General features: G+C 38.1%; 1 protein-coding gene across 1 annotated transcript; it reads right to left on the bottom strand.

Annotated features, from left to right (window-relative positions):
• Positions 1-2,490: 2,490 nt before the first annotated feature.
• abhd11 (abhydrolase domain containing 11) lies at positions 2,491-12,157 on the bottom strand. The gene is made up of 6 exons (XM_086309005.1): positions 11,900-12,157; positions 8,883-9,027; positions 8,351-8,524; positions 7,975-8,145; positions 6,361-6,542; positions 2,491-4,478 (listed from the first exon to the last, which is right to left on the bottom strand). The coding sequence occupies exons 1-6, from the start codon at positions 12,106-12,108 to the stop codon at positions 4,343-4,345; spliced, it is 1,017 nt and encodes a 338-aa protein (XP_086165131.1). The 5' UTR covers positions 12,109-12,157; the 3' UTR covers positions 2,491-4,342.
• Positions 12,158-18,726: the final 6,569 nt, after the last annotated feature.

The raw sequence follows: 18,726 nt of genomic DNA, 5'->3' as shown, positions 1-18,726 counted from the left end.
GACTCATACCAGACTCCTTTTATAAACTTTTACAGCCTCTTACAGAGTAAGTAGATGTGGACAAACCGAGGTAAACAGCATACTGACAGCCTACCCTCACTACAGACGAACAACACTCAAGAGTTGTTTGTTCTACAACGGCCACTGGAGTCAGGATTTTGTGCTTCAACTGGGAGAGGTAAGAAAACAAAACTGTGCAAGCTACTGACATTTAATGGTCAGATTTTACACACCGTACCTTTAAGGAAAAACCTACATGATCTGTGGTGTAGGTTTAAGTAATTGCCTTCCTTGTTAAGTTATGAATTAACTGTGCTTAACCACATTTTTTGGAAAGCTGAGTTCAGGTTTACTAGCCACACCCGGGTCTGTTTACTGTCAGACCTGGTGAGTCAAGAAATCACTTAAAGGTCACAAAACAATCCAGATCATGTAAAGAACTGCAGGACTCACATGCGTCAGTTGAGGTCAGCACTCACAAGTCAGCATTAACCCCCAAAAAGTTGATTCTGTTCATCTGGACGTAGATGAACAGAATCAACTTTTTGGGGTTTTACTTACCTGGATGATTGAGAATGCATCAAGATAAGTCAGCATTAAGAAAGAGTATGGGCAAAAAGTGCATCCATGACCAAAAAGAACGCAAAGGCTTATCTCACATTTTCCAAGAAGCATCTTAACGTTTTTGGAAAATATTCAGTGGACTGATGAGACAAAAGCTGAACTTTATGGAGGGTCTGAGTTCTGTTACATATGACATAAAACCACACCAACAATCAGACGTGATGGTGATAGTGTGGTATTGCTGCGTTAGGACCACAACAATTTGCTGTAATTGATGGAAAAATGAATTCTGCTCTCTACCAGAAAGTCCTAAATGAGAATGTCTGAACATCAGGACGTGCCCTGAAGCTCGATTTGGTTATACAGCAGTACAACGATGCAAAACACATCAGCAAGTCCACCATTGAATGGCTCAAAAAAAAACCAAAAACCTGCAAAATGAAAGTTTTGAATTGATTCAAGTCTGGATGTGAATCAGATTGAGATGTTTTGGCATCACCTTAAACTTCCATAATCGAAAACCTTCTGATTTGGCTGAATGAAAACAATTCTGCAAATAAGATTAGGCCAAAACAAAAGAAATGCAATCAAGCGGTTACAGCAAACACTTGATTGCATTTCTTGGTGCCAAGGGTGAACCTATCAGTTAGTAGGTTTTGGGGGCAATTACTTTCTTACACAGGACCAGGAAGGTTTGGTAGTTAGGTTTAACCGTTTTCCTTAGTCAGTGAAATCATCTTTTAAAAAACTGCATTTTGCATCTACTTAGATGATCTTTTCTAAAATTAAAATTTGTTTAATGATCTGTAACACGTACCCTATTTTTCGGACCATACAGTGCACCACATTATAAGGCGCACTGTCGATGAACGGGTCTGTTTTCATACATAAGGCACATTAAGCAAAACAGTCAGATAAGTCAAACTTTACTCATTTTTCTTGCTTCCTCCACTTCTGTACCATTGATTCATTAATGTTGAATTCTCTCGCAGCTGCTCTATTCCCATGTTGTTGCAGTATATTAATGACTCATATTGTGGATGGATTATCTCAGTTGTCCTCCTGACTAAAGTTTAGTCCGTTTACAGCATCCTGCCATGCGATTGCATTTGTCCCTAACCATCAGGAACCCTCATGTTAACCTTTATCGAGCGAAAAAAACTTAGCGTTCATCCTTCAGCTTTACTGTGCTAATATTATGCTAACATAGCTGTGTCACTAGCGTTCACGTAGCACATCATTCTATACCAGCTAGCCCAACTTCAGTAACCCTACAAACGTCACTGCTGACGTGTTCTGTCTTTATTTATGGTGGAAGTGATAGCAGAGCTGTACTTTTTAATTTTTTCAGAAATCTCTCACTCAGGACATGCTGTCATGTTTAGGTGGAAATTAGTGAGCTAACTGCCCGCTAACTTCTAACTCTGTTAAATTTAATAAATTCTATTTTCATGGATGCCTGGATGTTAAACTTAATTCTTACGTCTGGTAAAGCAGCAACATTATTAAACATTTTATTAAAAATGTTTATTAAAAATGTTAAAAATGAAGGAATTTAGACAGTTTTTAACTCTCAGTGATACTGCAGTGTTCGTTTAACTTTGGGACCTGAAGCAGATGGAGTTTTGGACCCGGATTATTCGCGCCTTATGGTATGGAAAATATGGTAAGTGTGACAAGAATTGGGAAGGGGACAAATACTGTTTCACAGCGCTGTATGAACATGTACTGCCCCTTGATTTCTCAGTGAAGTTATTTTCAAGTTGGAAAACGCCAAGACAGCAACAGTGAACTGGCTCAGCTTTGAGGCTCGACACAAACCTTTGAGCGACATCCATCATTTACAGTCTTCTGTTCACCGTCAGCATGTTTGCTTTTTGCAATATGAAAAAGAAAGAAAAATGACCAACTGTTTTTTTTCCTGGTCATTTTATTGTATAATATATTTTCAACAATATATATTCCACATATATATGCATCTTCCACACATTTAAAATTTATATACATATATGTCATTATCTAGAATGAATGCCATCATAATGGTAACATATTCAACAAACAGGGATGTATATAGCACAGTAAAGTCACACCTGACGACGAGAGAGAGAAGGCATGCTCAAAGTGAAACTATACAATCCTGAACAGATGGTTACAGTCTTCAAACAACTCGTAATGTTACTGAATAATTTGACAATATTTTTTTATACTGTTGCTGATGGAGAGCTCTGCTTTGTCATCCACTCATCCCACTGCAACAGTCCAGAAGCTTTAGCAAGATCTGCATTTAAGTGGAAGTGCTAACCAACTATTAATATTGTGCAACAAGACAAAATCTGTCTTGTGGGTTAAAAGAGGAAGAAAGGGTGAGTCTCTACTAGCTGGAGCTTCACAAAAAAAAAAACAACTTAAGAAGAGTTTCACTCAACTTAATTCTGACCATTTAAACCTTTTTAGACGTTCGTGATGACAATAAAAGAACAAAAAACATTGACTCTGGTAAACATCTAAGTGCTTGAACTTTTCCTTGTGAGAAAATTCACACAGAACTGGCAACCCAGCTGCCAATCTAAACTCTACTAGATTATTATTGAAGAATAAAAGTTGTTTTTTCTTAATAAAGTTTTACAGAAATGTAAAAGGAGCTCTGGATAAAAGAGGCACGTATACAAATTAACAACACCCTGCTTATTCACACAATGGCAGTTTCACTACTATTACGATCACATAACAAGGTACAGTTGTACCTCGTTGCAGCATACATTTGTGAGATACCCATACGCGCCTTATTTGTAGAGATAAATGAGATACAGACTGGTAAAACATTATTTCATCAAAACACTATTTGGACTGACCACATACAAAGACACGACGACGTTACCGATGCTTATCCCCAGACAGACAAAACAATAGCATAAGTGTGTAATAAGTAGTATATCCAGTTATAACCTGAGACACTCAGGAAACAGTGCGATAATACTGTATGTGTGGTTTCTGCTCACCTTTCATAGATGCATGAGTTGGCCTAAAAAACACAACCATCGCTCTCCGTGACCTTGAGTTTTGCAAAATGCAACTGACCTGTAAATCCTCGTGTCCGACACACAGCAGATACACAAACGAAGAGACGCGTTCTGCACCAAAAGCTGAATATATCACTATTATCAACAGTAAAATAAATTCCTATGACAAACCAACTGACCACATAAATCCTGTACCACGTCCTCTGCGCCAAGCTCGAACTTCCTGATACCTTTTTTGCTTAACACATTCATCACTTCTAAGATTTACAGTATTTGTTTCATTGCAGTGCTGTCATGACTTTCTACACTTCAGCGGTCCCAGATTGTCCTCGGCCTAAAGCCACTGGAAACAAACGAAGCACTGTGCAAATGAGAATTTCTTTGGATTAGTATACCGCCTCCAAAAACTGCCCCATTATGTTAAACTGGAGATTCTTTTGTTTCTATTATCTAAAAATCAACCAAAAAACAAACACACATCTAGAAACCAGCCAATCTAATAACACTACCTGTCTGGCAGAGAGGCTAAACAAAATAAAAGTTCACCTACAGTACATTACACTAAGTGCTATATTGTTAAAAGGTATGATCTGACTGTTGTATAAGGGTGAGTTTGGTCCAGTGTTGGCAAATACAAGCATCGTTAATAGTTACACTTGCTCCTGCTGAAGCTGCTGATTCGGCACCCTCAGTTTTTGACGAGCGGATGCTCACGGTGTCGAGCATAAAAAAAGTTCAGACCCGTACGCTGGAGGCAGCTAGGATTGAAGGAAGGAGATGATGGAGCTGATGAAATCTAAGGGTTTGTCTGCGTGAATCCAGTGGCTGGCATCTGGGATGTACTGGATATCTGCGTTGGGGAACAGCCTCTGGATTTCTGGGTAATCGTCGGAGCTGGATCAGGAGTGAACACGAGGAGGAGGAGGAAGAGGAGGGTGTTATAAGGAAGACAGGCGGTGGTAAAAGTCATGAATATGCAACTGAAAAAGTGCTAAAGGAATATAAATGAAACCTGTTAATCACTGGTATTTGGGTTCGTGTTTTGGGGTTATATATTGTTAAATGTTATGTTTATTTTACACTATACAGTCTTTTTATTTCATGTATTTTTACATATATAATACATATATAAATATATATAAGAATTTATATCAGTCACAATGGATTTCTAAGTCCTGCTCGTAGAGGGCAGACGTCTCTTTGGTTTTAGAAATATTATAATTCATCATGGCATAAACTCAACAAGTGCTTGAAACTTTAAGTATAGTACAGTGAACTCACTGTCATGTTCAAGAAACCTGTGTCAGATAATCTGAGCTTTGTGACATGATGCATTATCCTGCTGGAAGCAGCCATCAGAACATGGATACATTGTGCTTATAAAAGGATGACCGTGGACAGCAACAATACTCTGGTGGGCTGTGACATGTACAAGAAATAATCCCCCACACCATTACACCACCGGCAACCAGGCAGAATGGATCCATGCTTTCATGTTGTTACGCCAAATTCTGGAGCTACCATCCGAATGTCAGACCAGGCAACGTTTTTTCAAATCATCTGCTGCCCAATTTTGGTGAGCCTGTGTGAATTACAGCCTATCCGCTATAAAGTTTGATATGTTAAACAATACGAGATGTTCTTCTGCACAACTTAGTTGTAAAAACTGGTTGTTTGAGTTACTGTTGCCTTACTATCAGCTCAAAGCCATTCTCCTCTGTATATAAAAGGACAGTCTTAATATATTTGAATATTTTTTGGTGTGACGTGCTTACTTCTAAGCTAAAGTCTTTCTGCTGCTCGCTTCACACAGCAGATGGATCCACATTTCGATTTTTTTTTCATCCTGGATGCCTTTCCTGAAGCAAACCCTCTCAGGGATAATCATGTGTTATTTTATTTCTCTTATATCCATTACTGTGCCTTCTTCTGTCTGAATAATTACGACAACATTTTGCATTCCAGTTGTTTAAACCTGAGTTCATTAGTATTTTCTTGAGCCACACATGTGCTCACAGCCAGTGGCTTTCAAGTTCACTTACCTGTTACAGATTATGTATGTTAGCTAGTATAGCCAAAGTCCTTTTAATACTAAGTCTCATCACTCTGCAGTCACTCTCAGGCACTTACTTTGAAGTAATATCTGAATTAGTTTAATTATTTAAATTAAAATTTAATGGTCACCTGTACATTAAAAACTGCATTTACAACATTAGAATTAATAGTTAAACTGGATAAAAAAAAACAATAAAAAATGATAAAAGCTCTCTTCTCTCTGGAAGTTGTATTTCTGCAAACGTCTTTGCTGTTGCAGAAAGTTCAACGTCTCTTATGCCTCATGTACAGCTTAAGACTAAAGGAGATATAATAAACAGAAACACTCAACAGAGCAGGAGAAAAGAAAAAAACATTCTGTTATTCAGTCTGTGGACTCTTGTTGTGATCATTGAGCGATTAATCCAGCATATAATAGATGTCGCATTACCTTTACACACAGTGCAAAACTGTTAAAGTTTAGGTATTTACGATAAGCTCAAGGTAACCTCTATCATTTTTAATTGGATTGTTTACATTTTTGTAATCAGAGAAACTGACTAAATGGTCAGTCCCAGCATCCCAGAATGATTTCGTGTCCACTTGCATTTTTTTTGTTAAATATTTTCCTATTTTCATAAATATATAAAATCTAAATACTTTAGTTTTAAATGTTATAATATGAACCTTTTTCAGGAAATATTTTACCTGTTCAAAAAAGTTCACAATCTGTGTTTTATACCTGATATAAGCAGAGCTAGCTCCACCCAAAAACAGAGTAGGTCCATCATAGCCGGTGTCAAAGTTGGGGAAACTCATGATGTCATCAAGGTGCGCTGAGATGGCCTCCAAGTTGACTCTCCAGGCGTAGTGTCCGTTCTGCTCCACCAGGTTAGTGAGAAGGAACTGACGCACTGAATGTTCCTGCGGAAGGAAACAGCAGGTTATTGAATAACGAGCTTAACTGTTAATAGAGGTGGGAATCACCATACATCCCACGATACGATATTATCACAATACTTAACGCACGATACGATATTATTGCGTTTTTTTTTTAAATATCTGGGATATTCAGATTCTGTACATAAAGGTAAACTTTGACATTCGATAAAATGAATATTGATAAAGTCTCGCACTCAGTCTTTCTCTCATTTCAGTCAGTTTTATTGTTGACAAACGGAACGGTTTGTATTACATACTAGTCCAACTTAACTGAATGCAACCATCTGGTACAATTATAGCTATTCTGAACTATGCAATTTATGAAAACTATGCAGCCCATTCGGCAACTGAAGAATTTGAAAGTAAATTAAAACAAAATATAATTTTACATTAAATAAAAAAGTTTTAACCTTAATTAAAATAAAACATGTCTTAAATTAAAATAAGTAAACTGTCATGTTTATTGCTGCCAAAAAAAAAAGTTAAACACATTTGGACAGTGAAGGAATGTCAGGATTCTTGCTCAGAAAAAGGATCAACATGCTCTGAAGTCAGAGCACAAAAACGTTTTTTGTAACAAAATATCAATTTCTGCTGTCCCTGTATCGATACATTATTAGCAAACAAAATATCACGATACTACACAGTATCGATTTTTTCCCCCACCCCTAACTGTTAACTGCATAAACACCTTTTTTTTGCGAAGGGGCTGGTATGTAGTGAATCTACATAGATTTATTGAAATATATTAACATTTTACAGATGTAAATTATTAGTTTATAGTTTTATGGAAAACAGCTTTCCTCTTTTACTTTACTCACATTCCTCACTAACATCCTTCTCAGATGTGACAGGGAACTTTTCTTAAGAAGAAAAGCTCTTAAAAACCTTCTGGAGCCTTCTTGCTCAACATTAACACAAACAAAGACTTAGGCCTGCCTCTGTGACTAGAACACAGTATACTGGTCTTATGTCATCATAATCAATGCCATTATTGTGTCTCTCCAAGACTCTAAAATGGTAAGTGGCTTTGTTATGGAACAATGCTGACCTCAAGTGGTCCAACAGATCAGCTATTACAGATTTAATATCTATACAAAAACCCTTAACAAAACAGATAAATGACACTTCTGACAAACTAACAATCGTTTTTGGGGAAAAGGTTGGTTTTATTGGTTTATTTATTTAAAATACTGACTGGTATCATATCAAAAAGCACTCACAATGAAGATAATTACCTACAACTAGTCTAGGTGGGAAAAACAAACAATACATTTAGTAAATGAAATAAAATAATAACACAAACTTAGAAAAAAAACATCTCTGAATACTAACATAATAATAGAAATGCAATACCATTTAATAACAACAATATAAGAAATTAAATTATAGAAGTGTAATGGATTATCCTGACCTTCACTAAACTGCGCAGTTGATCCTCAGCCATCCGCCTTGCAGTGGAACGAGGGATGTCTGTGGAGATCTTCATCTCCTGCATTGCTTGGATGTAATACCGGAAGTTGGTCCGTGTGCTGCTTTGAGCAGGACTGATGTCAACGACCACCAGCCTCTCCACTAAAGCAGGCTACAGAGACAGACAGACTGAGGTAAACAAGCAGGACAATGGAAGTAAAAAATGCCACTGTGGGAAAACCAGTAGGAAAATGGAAATTGCTAGGACAGGAGGATTATTAAGTTCATAGGAATGTACAGTGAAAAAGGTCAGGTGACATCCAGCGAGGGAATTGCACTATCATGATAAATTCATGTGACATTTTGTGACCGCTGACCTGCGTCAGAGCGGTCGTCATGGCTGTTTTCCCACCCATGCTGTGGCCGATCAGGATGCACTTGTCGATACGGAGCTGGGCGAGGAGGTGGTTCAAATCATTCGCCATCGCCTCGTAGGTCAGCACGGGGTTGTGAGGGCTGTTGCCGTGGTTACGGGCATCTACTGTCAGCACCTAACTGGACAAAGGACAGTTAGGACACTTGGACTGGAGAAGAGGAGGCGAGAGAGCGTACACGCAGAATTGGCTCTTATGTCAGCTGTGTCTGTCTTGGGCCCAGCACGAACAAAGAATGTGTTGTGAACACGAGTTTCATCAAGGAAACACATGAGAGATTATCTGTCAGGGCAATTTCGCAACAGCACAGACTGCTGGGAAGCTGTATCAAATTACACACAACACACTGTCAACTGTACGTTCCCACACCTGCTTTTGTATGAAGACTATTAACAGGGTGCTTAAAGTGAACAGATAAGTGGGAACGTTTTTGATGTAAAAACTGACAGGTCTGTTGTCTTCATCACTGCATTACCTTTCTGCCTGTGCGCTGCACCAAGGACTTCGCTATTGAGTGGAAGTTAGATTTACTGCCAAAGAGACCGTGCAGAAACACCAGGGGAGTGCTCTCTCCCTTCCCATCGAAGACGTCATAGGTCAAGTTGACAGGACTGAGGAGGCTGGGAAAGAAAAAAACATTCATGTTTATTAGAATGAACCTCTATGCTTCCAGCTGTGCTAAGATTTGTGTTACTACTTAGACAGGAACTGCAATAAATCCAACAAATAAAACTCTTATTCAACTTTTAGGGAGTAGAAATGCTTAAAGTCACTTACAGGGCATTTTTCTTCTCTAATATTAAATCCCATTCAAACTGCCTTGTTAAAATAATTTATTTGATGGGAATTATTTTCCTGTCACCTACTGGTACAACACAGGCAACCACACACATGTACAAATGAATTTAATACATTTACTCTTACGTGCAAACATAGGATATCAATGTTAAACGTGTTCTTATTTATTTCACCGTGACTTTAAATTGTTGTCATTACAATGTTAATAAGGGGAAGATGACTAATTACATGACAACATGTACAAAGAGTTAATAGATTAAAACACTGACAGAAAACTGTGAGAAAAATAATACATTCAGGTTTTAATTGGACAATGAGACAAGGTGTTTGTGAGTTATTCCATCACTGACTCATCCTGTGATTGTTTGCTTGATTATTCATTTATTCAGTCTATAAAACATGAAAACGACACACTTTAAAGCCCCTCAGTGCCAGGCGACAGCTTTAATACATTTATTTTGTTAAACAGGAAGTCATCGTCCAGAGATAATCCATTCACAACAACATAAATCAAAGATAGGCACTAAACTATGGGGCACCGTTTGTAAAGTGAAACATGCTGAAATTAACGGCAACATTTTTCCATATTTAGCTCAAAACAAGTAATTTTTTACAACATTTAGTAAAATATTTGTAACTTTTCATATTTAAAACAGAATTTTAAATGTTAAATCTAAATGTTAAATATTCAATCTAAATGTTAAATGTTAAATCTAAATATTATATTTAAATCTAAATGTTAAATCTAAATATTATATTTAAATCTAAATCTAAATGTTAAATCTAAATGTTAAACGTTAAATCTAAATATTGTATTTCAATCTAAATGTTAAATCTAAATATTATATTTAAATCTAAATCTAAATGTTAAATCTAAATGCTAAATGTTAAATGTTAAATCTAAATGTTTAGGCTAACATGCAAATTTATTGCACGGATCAGTGGAAATACCAAAATAAAAGCTTTCCGAAAACCTCCGGCGCAAAAGTGTGGCGGTAGTGGTCAGACACGTTCTCACTCCCAAAGCGTAATAATTTTCGCTAGGTGACAAATTGTCAACATTTTATGCTTTCGGGTACCCAACATGTTCCTAAATTACGGCATCGGAAAAAGGAGAGCACATGAGAACCGTTTGGACTCAATCTACACATGTTCGTTCATTTTCTAAAAATCGATTTGGAAAACACTATTTTACGTCGTTTAACTGCTAGTAAAGGTTATGAATAAGGTTATAGTTAGATAAGGTTAGGTTTAGGGCTGGAACACATGGCTGGAACGTCTATTATGGCGGGACCGTCATTCCACTGGAATTCAGCCATAACCCGACCATGAGAAAGCACGTCCGGCGATTTAGCTGAAAACATCGGAAGATCCGTTTTGTCGGCCATCCAAAGGTTTAGCAGTAGTGCACTCTTAGCAGCTGCAGTCTCCACTTCACAATCGCTGCAGCACATGTACAGCAAAATCGCTGGACATGCTCGTAGGCAAGAAGTGAAGCAGCACATGGCGGGGAGAAGTGAGGAGGAGAACAGACACAATTTTGCACTGGAGGTTTTCGGGAAGCTTTTATTTTGGTATTTCCGTTGATCCGTACAATAAATTTGCATATTAGCCTAAACATTTAGATTTAACATTTAGATTTAACATTTAACATTTAGATTTAACATTTAACATTTAGATTTAAATATAATATTTAGATTTAATATTTAACATTTAGATTTAACATTTAGATTTAAATATAATATTTAGATTTAATATTTAACATTTAGATTTAACATTTAGATTTAAATATAATATTTAGATTTAATATTTAACATTTAGATTTAATATTTAACATTTGATGAAAAGTTACAAATATTTTACTAAATGTTGTAAAAATTACTCGAAAAAATATGTTTTTGTAAGGTTTTGAGCTAAATGTGGAAAAATGTTGCCGTTAATTTCAGCATGTTTCACTTTACAAACGACGGCGAGTCGACGAGCTGGAAACAGCAAATATTTGTCATGCTTGCTAGGAAACTATCACACAGTTAAAGCTAATTAAGCTGAGGTTTTCAATGTGTTTTTATTTATTTTTATATTGAAAATATATCTGAAATGGAAATTTACCATATCTGCAGGCAGCTGCCTGTTTACCGGGCACACCTTGCTTAAATAATAATAAACCTCTTAGTACCTCTCAATATTCATATAATATTAAAGTAATTAAGGTAAAATCATTTGTATGTATGTAAATAAGTAACAAAACAAAGGTAAGATTAAGGGCTTATTACAACAACGTTAGCATTTATTTTAATCAGGCTTAGCATGACTGCTAAACTGCTGGCAATTCAGAAGGTATGTAGCATATAATAATCGAACTAGATAACAGCAAAGACTGTTTTATTTATCCCGACAATATAAAATATAAAATAATAAAAGCTCAGATCTAAAATCCTGTTTGTGGTTGTGATGATAGTTGAGCTGCCCGTTATCCATGCAGCTAACATCTGAATGTCATTTACGTAAAACTGTGAAAGTAACGTTTAAAGACAAAAATTATATGACATGGCCAGAGATTCCTTTGGTTATATAACGGTTTTAAACAGTTTTTATTTTATAGCAGAAACACCGGGCTGTCATATCTACCCAGAACCATGTCACAGACGTGACAGGCAGAGGGCATCTGTTAGCCGGGAAAGCTAGCACGGATACCTGGATGAGCTGGCTGACCGGACCGCGGGAGCCACCCCGCTAACATCCTGCTGTCCGGGGAATAAACGACACAGAGGCCGGCCGCTCAGCAGTCCTCTCTGAAGCAGGCGACACAAAGCACTCATGGCAGCATATGCTCCGTTACCAGGTAGTAGAAAAACAGCATGTGCGTCTCCACACGGCCACAGTGACAGCTGATGAGCGGGCATGCACAGAGCGGCCGGAGGTTGAAACTACAGGGAGAGGGCCTGGCTGTGCTGTGCGTAATGACGCAGGAGGCGGTTCTTTCCCCTGAAATTAGACTATCAGGCTACCAGCATGAGAAGCGCTATTTAGTTACTTTTCACATTCTACCATGTACAGTATTTTCGGGGGGTTTGTTTCGACCCAGGTCGAAAAGTAGGTACATATATACCTACAGGTGACTGTATGTATATACAATGCTTAACAAATTTACTAAACCATCTGAAAATCAAAAATTATATTGTTATTTATCAGGCAAATAAACCGATTTCACCTTTTTTACACAAATTTCAGCCCATTGAACTTCTGACTTCTGAGAAGTCAGAAAATAATCAAGTGTCCTAAAATATTTTTTCACGTTCAGGAATCCGATAAAATAATCTAAATACAAGAATAATGGGCTTTACTTTTTTTTTTCCAGATTTGTTTTTGTAAAACAGAACGTTGGAAAGTTTCTGGAACAAACATTATATTTCAGAATTAAATGGAAAATCCATCCATCCATCCTCTTCCGCCTGTCTGGGGCCAGGTCGCGGGGGCAGCAGCCTAAGCAGAGAAGCCCAGACCTCCCTCTCCCCAGCCATCTCCTCTAGTGTGTCCTGGGTCTGCCCCGGGGCCTCCTCCCGGTGGGACATGCCCGGAACACCTCACCCACGAGGCGCCAGGGGGCATCCTTGTCAGATGCCCGAACCACCTGGCTCCTTTCGATGTAGAGGAGCAGCATCTCTACTCTGAGCCCCTCCCGGACGGCTAAGCTTCTTATCCTATCTCTAAGGGAGATGCCAGCCACACTTCGGAGGAAGCCCATTTCTGCCGCTTGTATCCGCAGTCTCGTTCTTTCAGTCACTCTCCACAGCTCATGACCATAGGAGAGGGTAAGGACGTAGATCGACTGGTAAATTGAGAGCTTCGCTTTTACATTCAACTCTCTCTTCACCACAACAGGTTGACCAGAAATAAAATTGAAAAAAACATTAAATTACAGAAAAGCAAACCACTAATGCAACAATGCAAACACACATTGCGTCGTTAAGCCACTAGGTGATGCCAGAGTTCATACTTTGGGCTACAGTGGCTTATCGCCAACTTAATGATTTTCTTGAAGAATTGCTTGAAATCCAATCTGTGAGTGCAAATCCTTTATTGTTGAGTTACATTGTCTTAGGAGGAACATTTACTGAAGACAAGTAAATCTGTAGAGATCAAAGAGGTGACTTTCTTGTTTGTGGACATGTCTCTCAGCAGACTGCTCCAACATCATGTGTGACTTTATATTGTTGTGATAGTCAATGAAATGGATCGTAAGGATGTTTTCGCCAGAGCCAAAAAAGCAGTTTGTGGGTTTTTTAGTTCTGAAAGTTATTGGATCTTTGGTTTGAGTCTTTGATTTGTGTCATATTGTCTTTGTCGTGTCCTTCTTTCTCAATCTGGTTTAGTTTTTCATTAGTGAAGTTAGGTTTTGTCTTTATGCGTCTACATCATGTTCAGGAACACAAAAACAAACCACAAGAGCTCTTAGAGCCTGGCCGCATCTATAAACATTGATTGCTATGGGAGCTGTGTCTTGTGGGATAAAGCATGCCGCCAGCTGTCGCCGTAGTGATGGTGTGAGAGCGAGGCCCTGGGAGAGCATGTGGTGCACCCTGAGGGAGAGAAGAAAAGGGAAGTGGCAGACGTGCATCTTTTCACTATTGTCATGACACTGTGTTTTCACACAGAAAAAATGGAAAACAAGAAAACTTAGGGTAATAATTACTAAATGAATAGTTAAAGCATTTTCCTTTATTCTCAACTTCTTTCTTCATAGTTCCTGCACATAAACACATAAAGGTTATATAACTAGTGACATTTCTTTGTTCTACTTTTTCAGCTGTCACAGAAACGATGAAATGGAAACATTCAGTCTTGTGATGGAAGTAAATGTAAGAGTACTTCCCTACTTTGATAACCAAATGAATGATTTTAATCTTCGACAAGCATGTCACTTCACTTCCCACATGGCACAATGTGTTTTCTATTTTCCGATCCCGGAGCAGAAAACCTAAAGAACTAATATTCTAAAGAGTTATTAGTTGAAACAATAGTTCTCTTACTGCTTAAATTGTGATATTACATTCGGCAAGTGTTTTATTGACAAAAAGGTAATAAAATAGAAATAGTTGAACATTTAGCTCCTGGCAGACTTTTTAGCTGGTTTCCATAAGCTGAATTTCATCAAACGCATCAGTGAGGTGTGCTGTCTAGGTCACAGAGCAACCTTTAAAATTTTTAAAATTGCAGGATGGGGCTTTAGCGCAGGGAAACAAACCTGCTAAGAAATTCTGTGACACATTGCTGATGTGAAGCAACCTATAATGTCTTTTATGGAACTTAATGTTACACTTAACGCCAAACAAACCTGTCAGGAACCCAAATGCAGGACACAAAACAGATAGGAGTTGACTCAAAAGCTGTTGAAGCAGTCCAAGAAATTCAAAGTCCAAAAAGTAAAAGGCGAACTGACTCGTGAGCAAACAAAGAACATAAAGTGCAGGTTTACAAAAACTGAGGCAAGGTGGACGACAGCACATACAAGATGAGATCATAAGAGGGCAGTGCAGTGAACTATCTGGCCTGTAAGAAAATGGATAGGTGGACATACTAAGAGCTATTTTGAAGAATCGAGAACAGGTTTGTATTGAGAAACTGGAGAAACTATAAACAAGAAATATGAAAAGACAAGTGAGCACAAAAATAAGAGAGGAAGCGATTGACTAAAAGCAGAGACAAATGCATGTAAACTTGACATAGATAAGATACAAGGTGGAAGGGTATGAAAACAAGACAAGAGGTTACAAAAAATCAACACTAACAAAAAACCATGAAATAAGTTGCTATTTTAGTCTTTTACTACAATGATTCACAGGATGCACGACAAATATAAAAGGTTTATTAACTCCCAAAGTCATAAAAGTTAAAATCCAGATAAGGGAACTATCTTGATGGCTTTGGAGAGGAAAGGAATGGTAATATATAACATCCGCACAATCACTCATTGCTGTCAACATCTAGGATCAAAGTCTCTCTCATTCGAGCAGCAAAACATTCAATAGACAGCAAAAGCTCAACTAGAACATTTGATAAGGGTGGGGACTTGGGTCAAGATCTTGCCTTCATCTCTGGGACACAATTATAGATGCAGATTATACTTTATCTGCTTCATGCAACTTTACATTACATCTAATAAGAGGTTAAAGAAATCAGCGATAACCTGAGCCTGTGTTTCCTAGAGTGTGTTTGAGTTGGACCTTGTGATTATTGTTCTGTTTGTAAGAAATTAACTACTTGTCAGTTTCATGTGTCTCTGCTGTAAAGGGAACCTGACATTCAATTATGTAAGCAGTGATATTAGGTGACGGAAAAAACAATGGCACATCCTCTTTGTATTTGTTGTCACAATATTGAATGACTCCATCTTCTCTCTCTTCTGGTTTTTTTTTTGCCCTGTCATACTTCTCTATTTCTTATTTCTCATTTTTTTATACATTAAACCTTTAGAGTATATAAAATAGGTTTAGGTATTATCTTAAAAAAGAAACAAACCTACATGTGAAAAACAACAACTTTCAATCCACTTGTTTTTAAAGCTCTCTTTACGTGTGGAAATCGATGGATAAATAGATAAATAGATTGAATAGAAAAAAGTGCAAAGGCCTGGATTTAGCATCATAGGCTATGTGGGATTTTTTAATGCCTGAAGTCACCATTTGTGTATGCAAGGATGGTCATAAGGCATCAGCCAGCACAGCGCCCTATGATATCTCTGAGTGAAAAAAAGACTGAATGAGAAGTGGAAGCTGTGGACTGCTTTCCACAGACACTAACACCTGCCAATTTGTGCTAGTTAACATAGAAATAAAATTATAGTCCACAGATTGCATTTAAAACGGTCTAAAAAGTGACAACCTGTCAGATTCAATTTAGCGATTAGATCTAACAAAATTGAAGCGCAGCAGACCTCTGTTCCTACAAAGTTGTGTCAGAGGTAGGAGTGGTTTGAGAACACTTCTGCATTGTTGAATTTTGAGAGCCAACATGGGGTTCTGTGCTATGTAGATAGATGAAGGGGGCAAACATCCAGACCACAAATATTGCCGAACTTTAAGCCCTAATATAGAGCAAATGAAAGAGATTTCACATGATTAGCATGCACTAATTCTGATGAGATGCTTCTACTTGCCTAATAAATGACATTCTTACATTGATTGTTATCAGATAATTAGTGAAACATCTTTGGGGGAAAAAAAACGACAATTCTCTGACACAAGGGATTGTAGTCTGTGTAAAGCAGTTAATAAGAATAAGCATTCATTCATAAGAGCTGAAAATATAAGGTAAACTGGTTTTAATCACAGTCAGATGTTTTCTTTTTTAAGCCTGGATTTTGATACTGAAATTGGAATGTTGATTTATTATCTTGTTTTATCAAAAAAAAAAAAAAAAGATTACCACTTATTAGCAAAATTGTTGCAGATATTTTTTCTCCTCTTTTCTCCTTCTTCTTTTTTCTTCTGAAAAATCCAGTCATTGACCCAGCTCATATCCTTTAAGATTAATGGACCAGTATAAAGAACATGTGTGTGGCTTGTGAGTAAAAACTTGATAACTGTTAACTGTTAAAGTACGTTTGTTCCTTTTATTTCAGATGTAGAATGTGTAAAAACTATGGAACATGACTTAGTGATTCAAAGATGTGATGCTCAAAAATGACCCTCCAGCATTTACTGACGCTGAACAAAAGAAAAACAATATGTGAAATTAAAATGCGAAGAAACGCTGAAATTGCACTGATTGCACTGACACATTCAGTAAAAAACTTTATTTTGTGTATTCTTTCAAGCTACACAGAGTGAACAGCCACTGCTAATCACAGTGTTCTACTTTAAATAAATAAAAGTTAAAACCAGGCTTAGCGCCAATATCCTACTGTGTAAAGATCACAGGCCAGGTGCCTGTGTTTTATTCTCTCTTTCTGTTCCTCTCTGCACCCTGCCACACCCAAGTGTTACAAAGGTCTCCCAATAAACCAAAAGAGAGATCCAACACAGCTGCTGGCTAAACAAAAAGTAACCGAATGGAAGCCAAACCTGATCTTCAGCCATCGTTTGCTTTGGTGACACATGCTTTGTGATATCTATCTATCTATCTATCTATCTATCTATCTATCTATCTATCTATCTATCTATCTATCTATCTATCTATCTATCTATCTATCTATCTATCTATCTATCTATCTATCTATCTATATATATATATATATATATATATATATATATATATATATATATATATATATATATATATATATATATCCACGAGCACCTGGCAGCACAAATGAACCAGCTGCTAGTTGACGAGAGACACCCGGAATGGCTAACCGAAGGCCGGACAGTTGTGATCCTCAAGGACCCGCAGAAGGGACCGGTCCCCTCCAACTACCGACCAATAACCTGCCTCAGCACCACGTGGAAGCTCCTGTCAGGCATCATAGCGGCTAAGATAAACAGGCACATGGGTCAATACATGAGAGTTTTTAAAAAAAAATTTCTCGTTTGGCTCTCGGCGAAGGCGGTCACACTTTTCTCCTCTTCTCCTTCCCCTTATCTTCCCTGCTTAGCCTCTTGTGTCCTTGTCTTGTCTCGTGTGTATTACTTTCCCTGGAACACTCTCTCACAGTCTGTTCTCTAAAACCTAAACAGAATTATGGATTTGATCAACTGGTCCCTGAATGCTATTGACACCCTCTTCTCAATGAGACGTCTGGGCTCGGGTGAGCCTGAGTGTCCTGGAGGTACTTTCCCTGCCGGATACACGATGGACGGGTGGCAGAAATGGAGGATTGTGTGCCTGGCGGGTCTGTCGATCGAGGACGCTGAAGATATTGTCGGAACTATTTGGAACCATGATAACAGGGTTCTTGCTGATTGGAGCTGGCTTGGCCCTGGCTTATCGGAGAATTAAGAAAGTGGAACCAGCTGTTCAAACCCCCCCAAGGCTGCCCGCTGGGATTGAAACGATGGGACGAGGCGCGACTTCTCAGAATGGGCTCACTGAGTGCAGCATGGTTAGATCTTGGAGAAGCTTACGGCTGCCGTGAATACTCAGAATAAGACCTCTGAGCGTACATTGGACTACATCAAGGAGAAGTCCACTCAGAATAACATCTCTGAGAGAAAGTTGGATTACATCGTGGAGCAGCTCACTGCAGTCGGGAGTTCTCAGAATCGGCTCTCTGAGCACAAGAATGACAACACTCGCGGCTCTCCAATGGGAGATTGAGAGACCAGTGTTGGTGTTGGCGTGTTAAAGAGCAGCTTTGAAATTCTCATGAGTTTTTCGCACAAAAGAAAAATTACCATTTTATTGCGGCTATCCCTTCGGCGCAAGCTGTGGGCTCAAGGCTGGAGCCGAACAACAACACCCTGATAACGACTGTGTTTTTGACCGTTCTTCCCACTCTATGCAAGGCCACCTGGGTTGGCTGGAAGACTGTTTACTTAGCATGGTAGGGCGAAGGACACTGTCTCAGCTGAACTCTGGACACA

This window comes from Aulonocara sp. 'chitande type north' Nkhata Bay, linkage group LG10 (genome assembly GCF_057382095.1).
Source record: "Aulonocara sp. 'chitande type north' Nkhata Bay isolate Kocher_YH1m ecotype deep benthic linkage group LG10, A_spYH_male_GT1.1, whole genome shotgun sequence".
NCBI lineage: Eukaryota > Metazoa > Chordata > Actinopteri > Cichliformes > Cichlidae > Aulonocara > Aulonocara sp. 'chitande type north' Nkhata Bay.
This window is presented reverse-complemented; position numbering and strand designations above follow the sequence as displayed.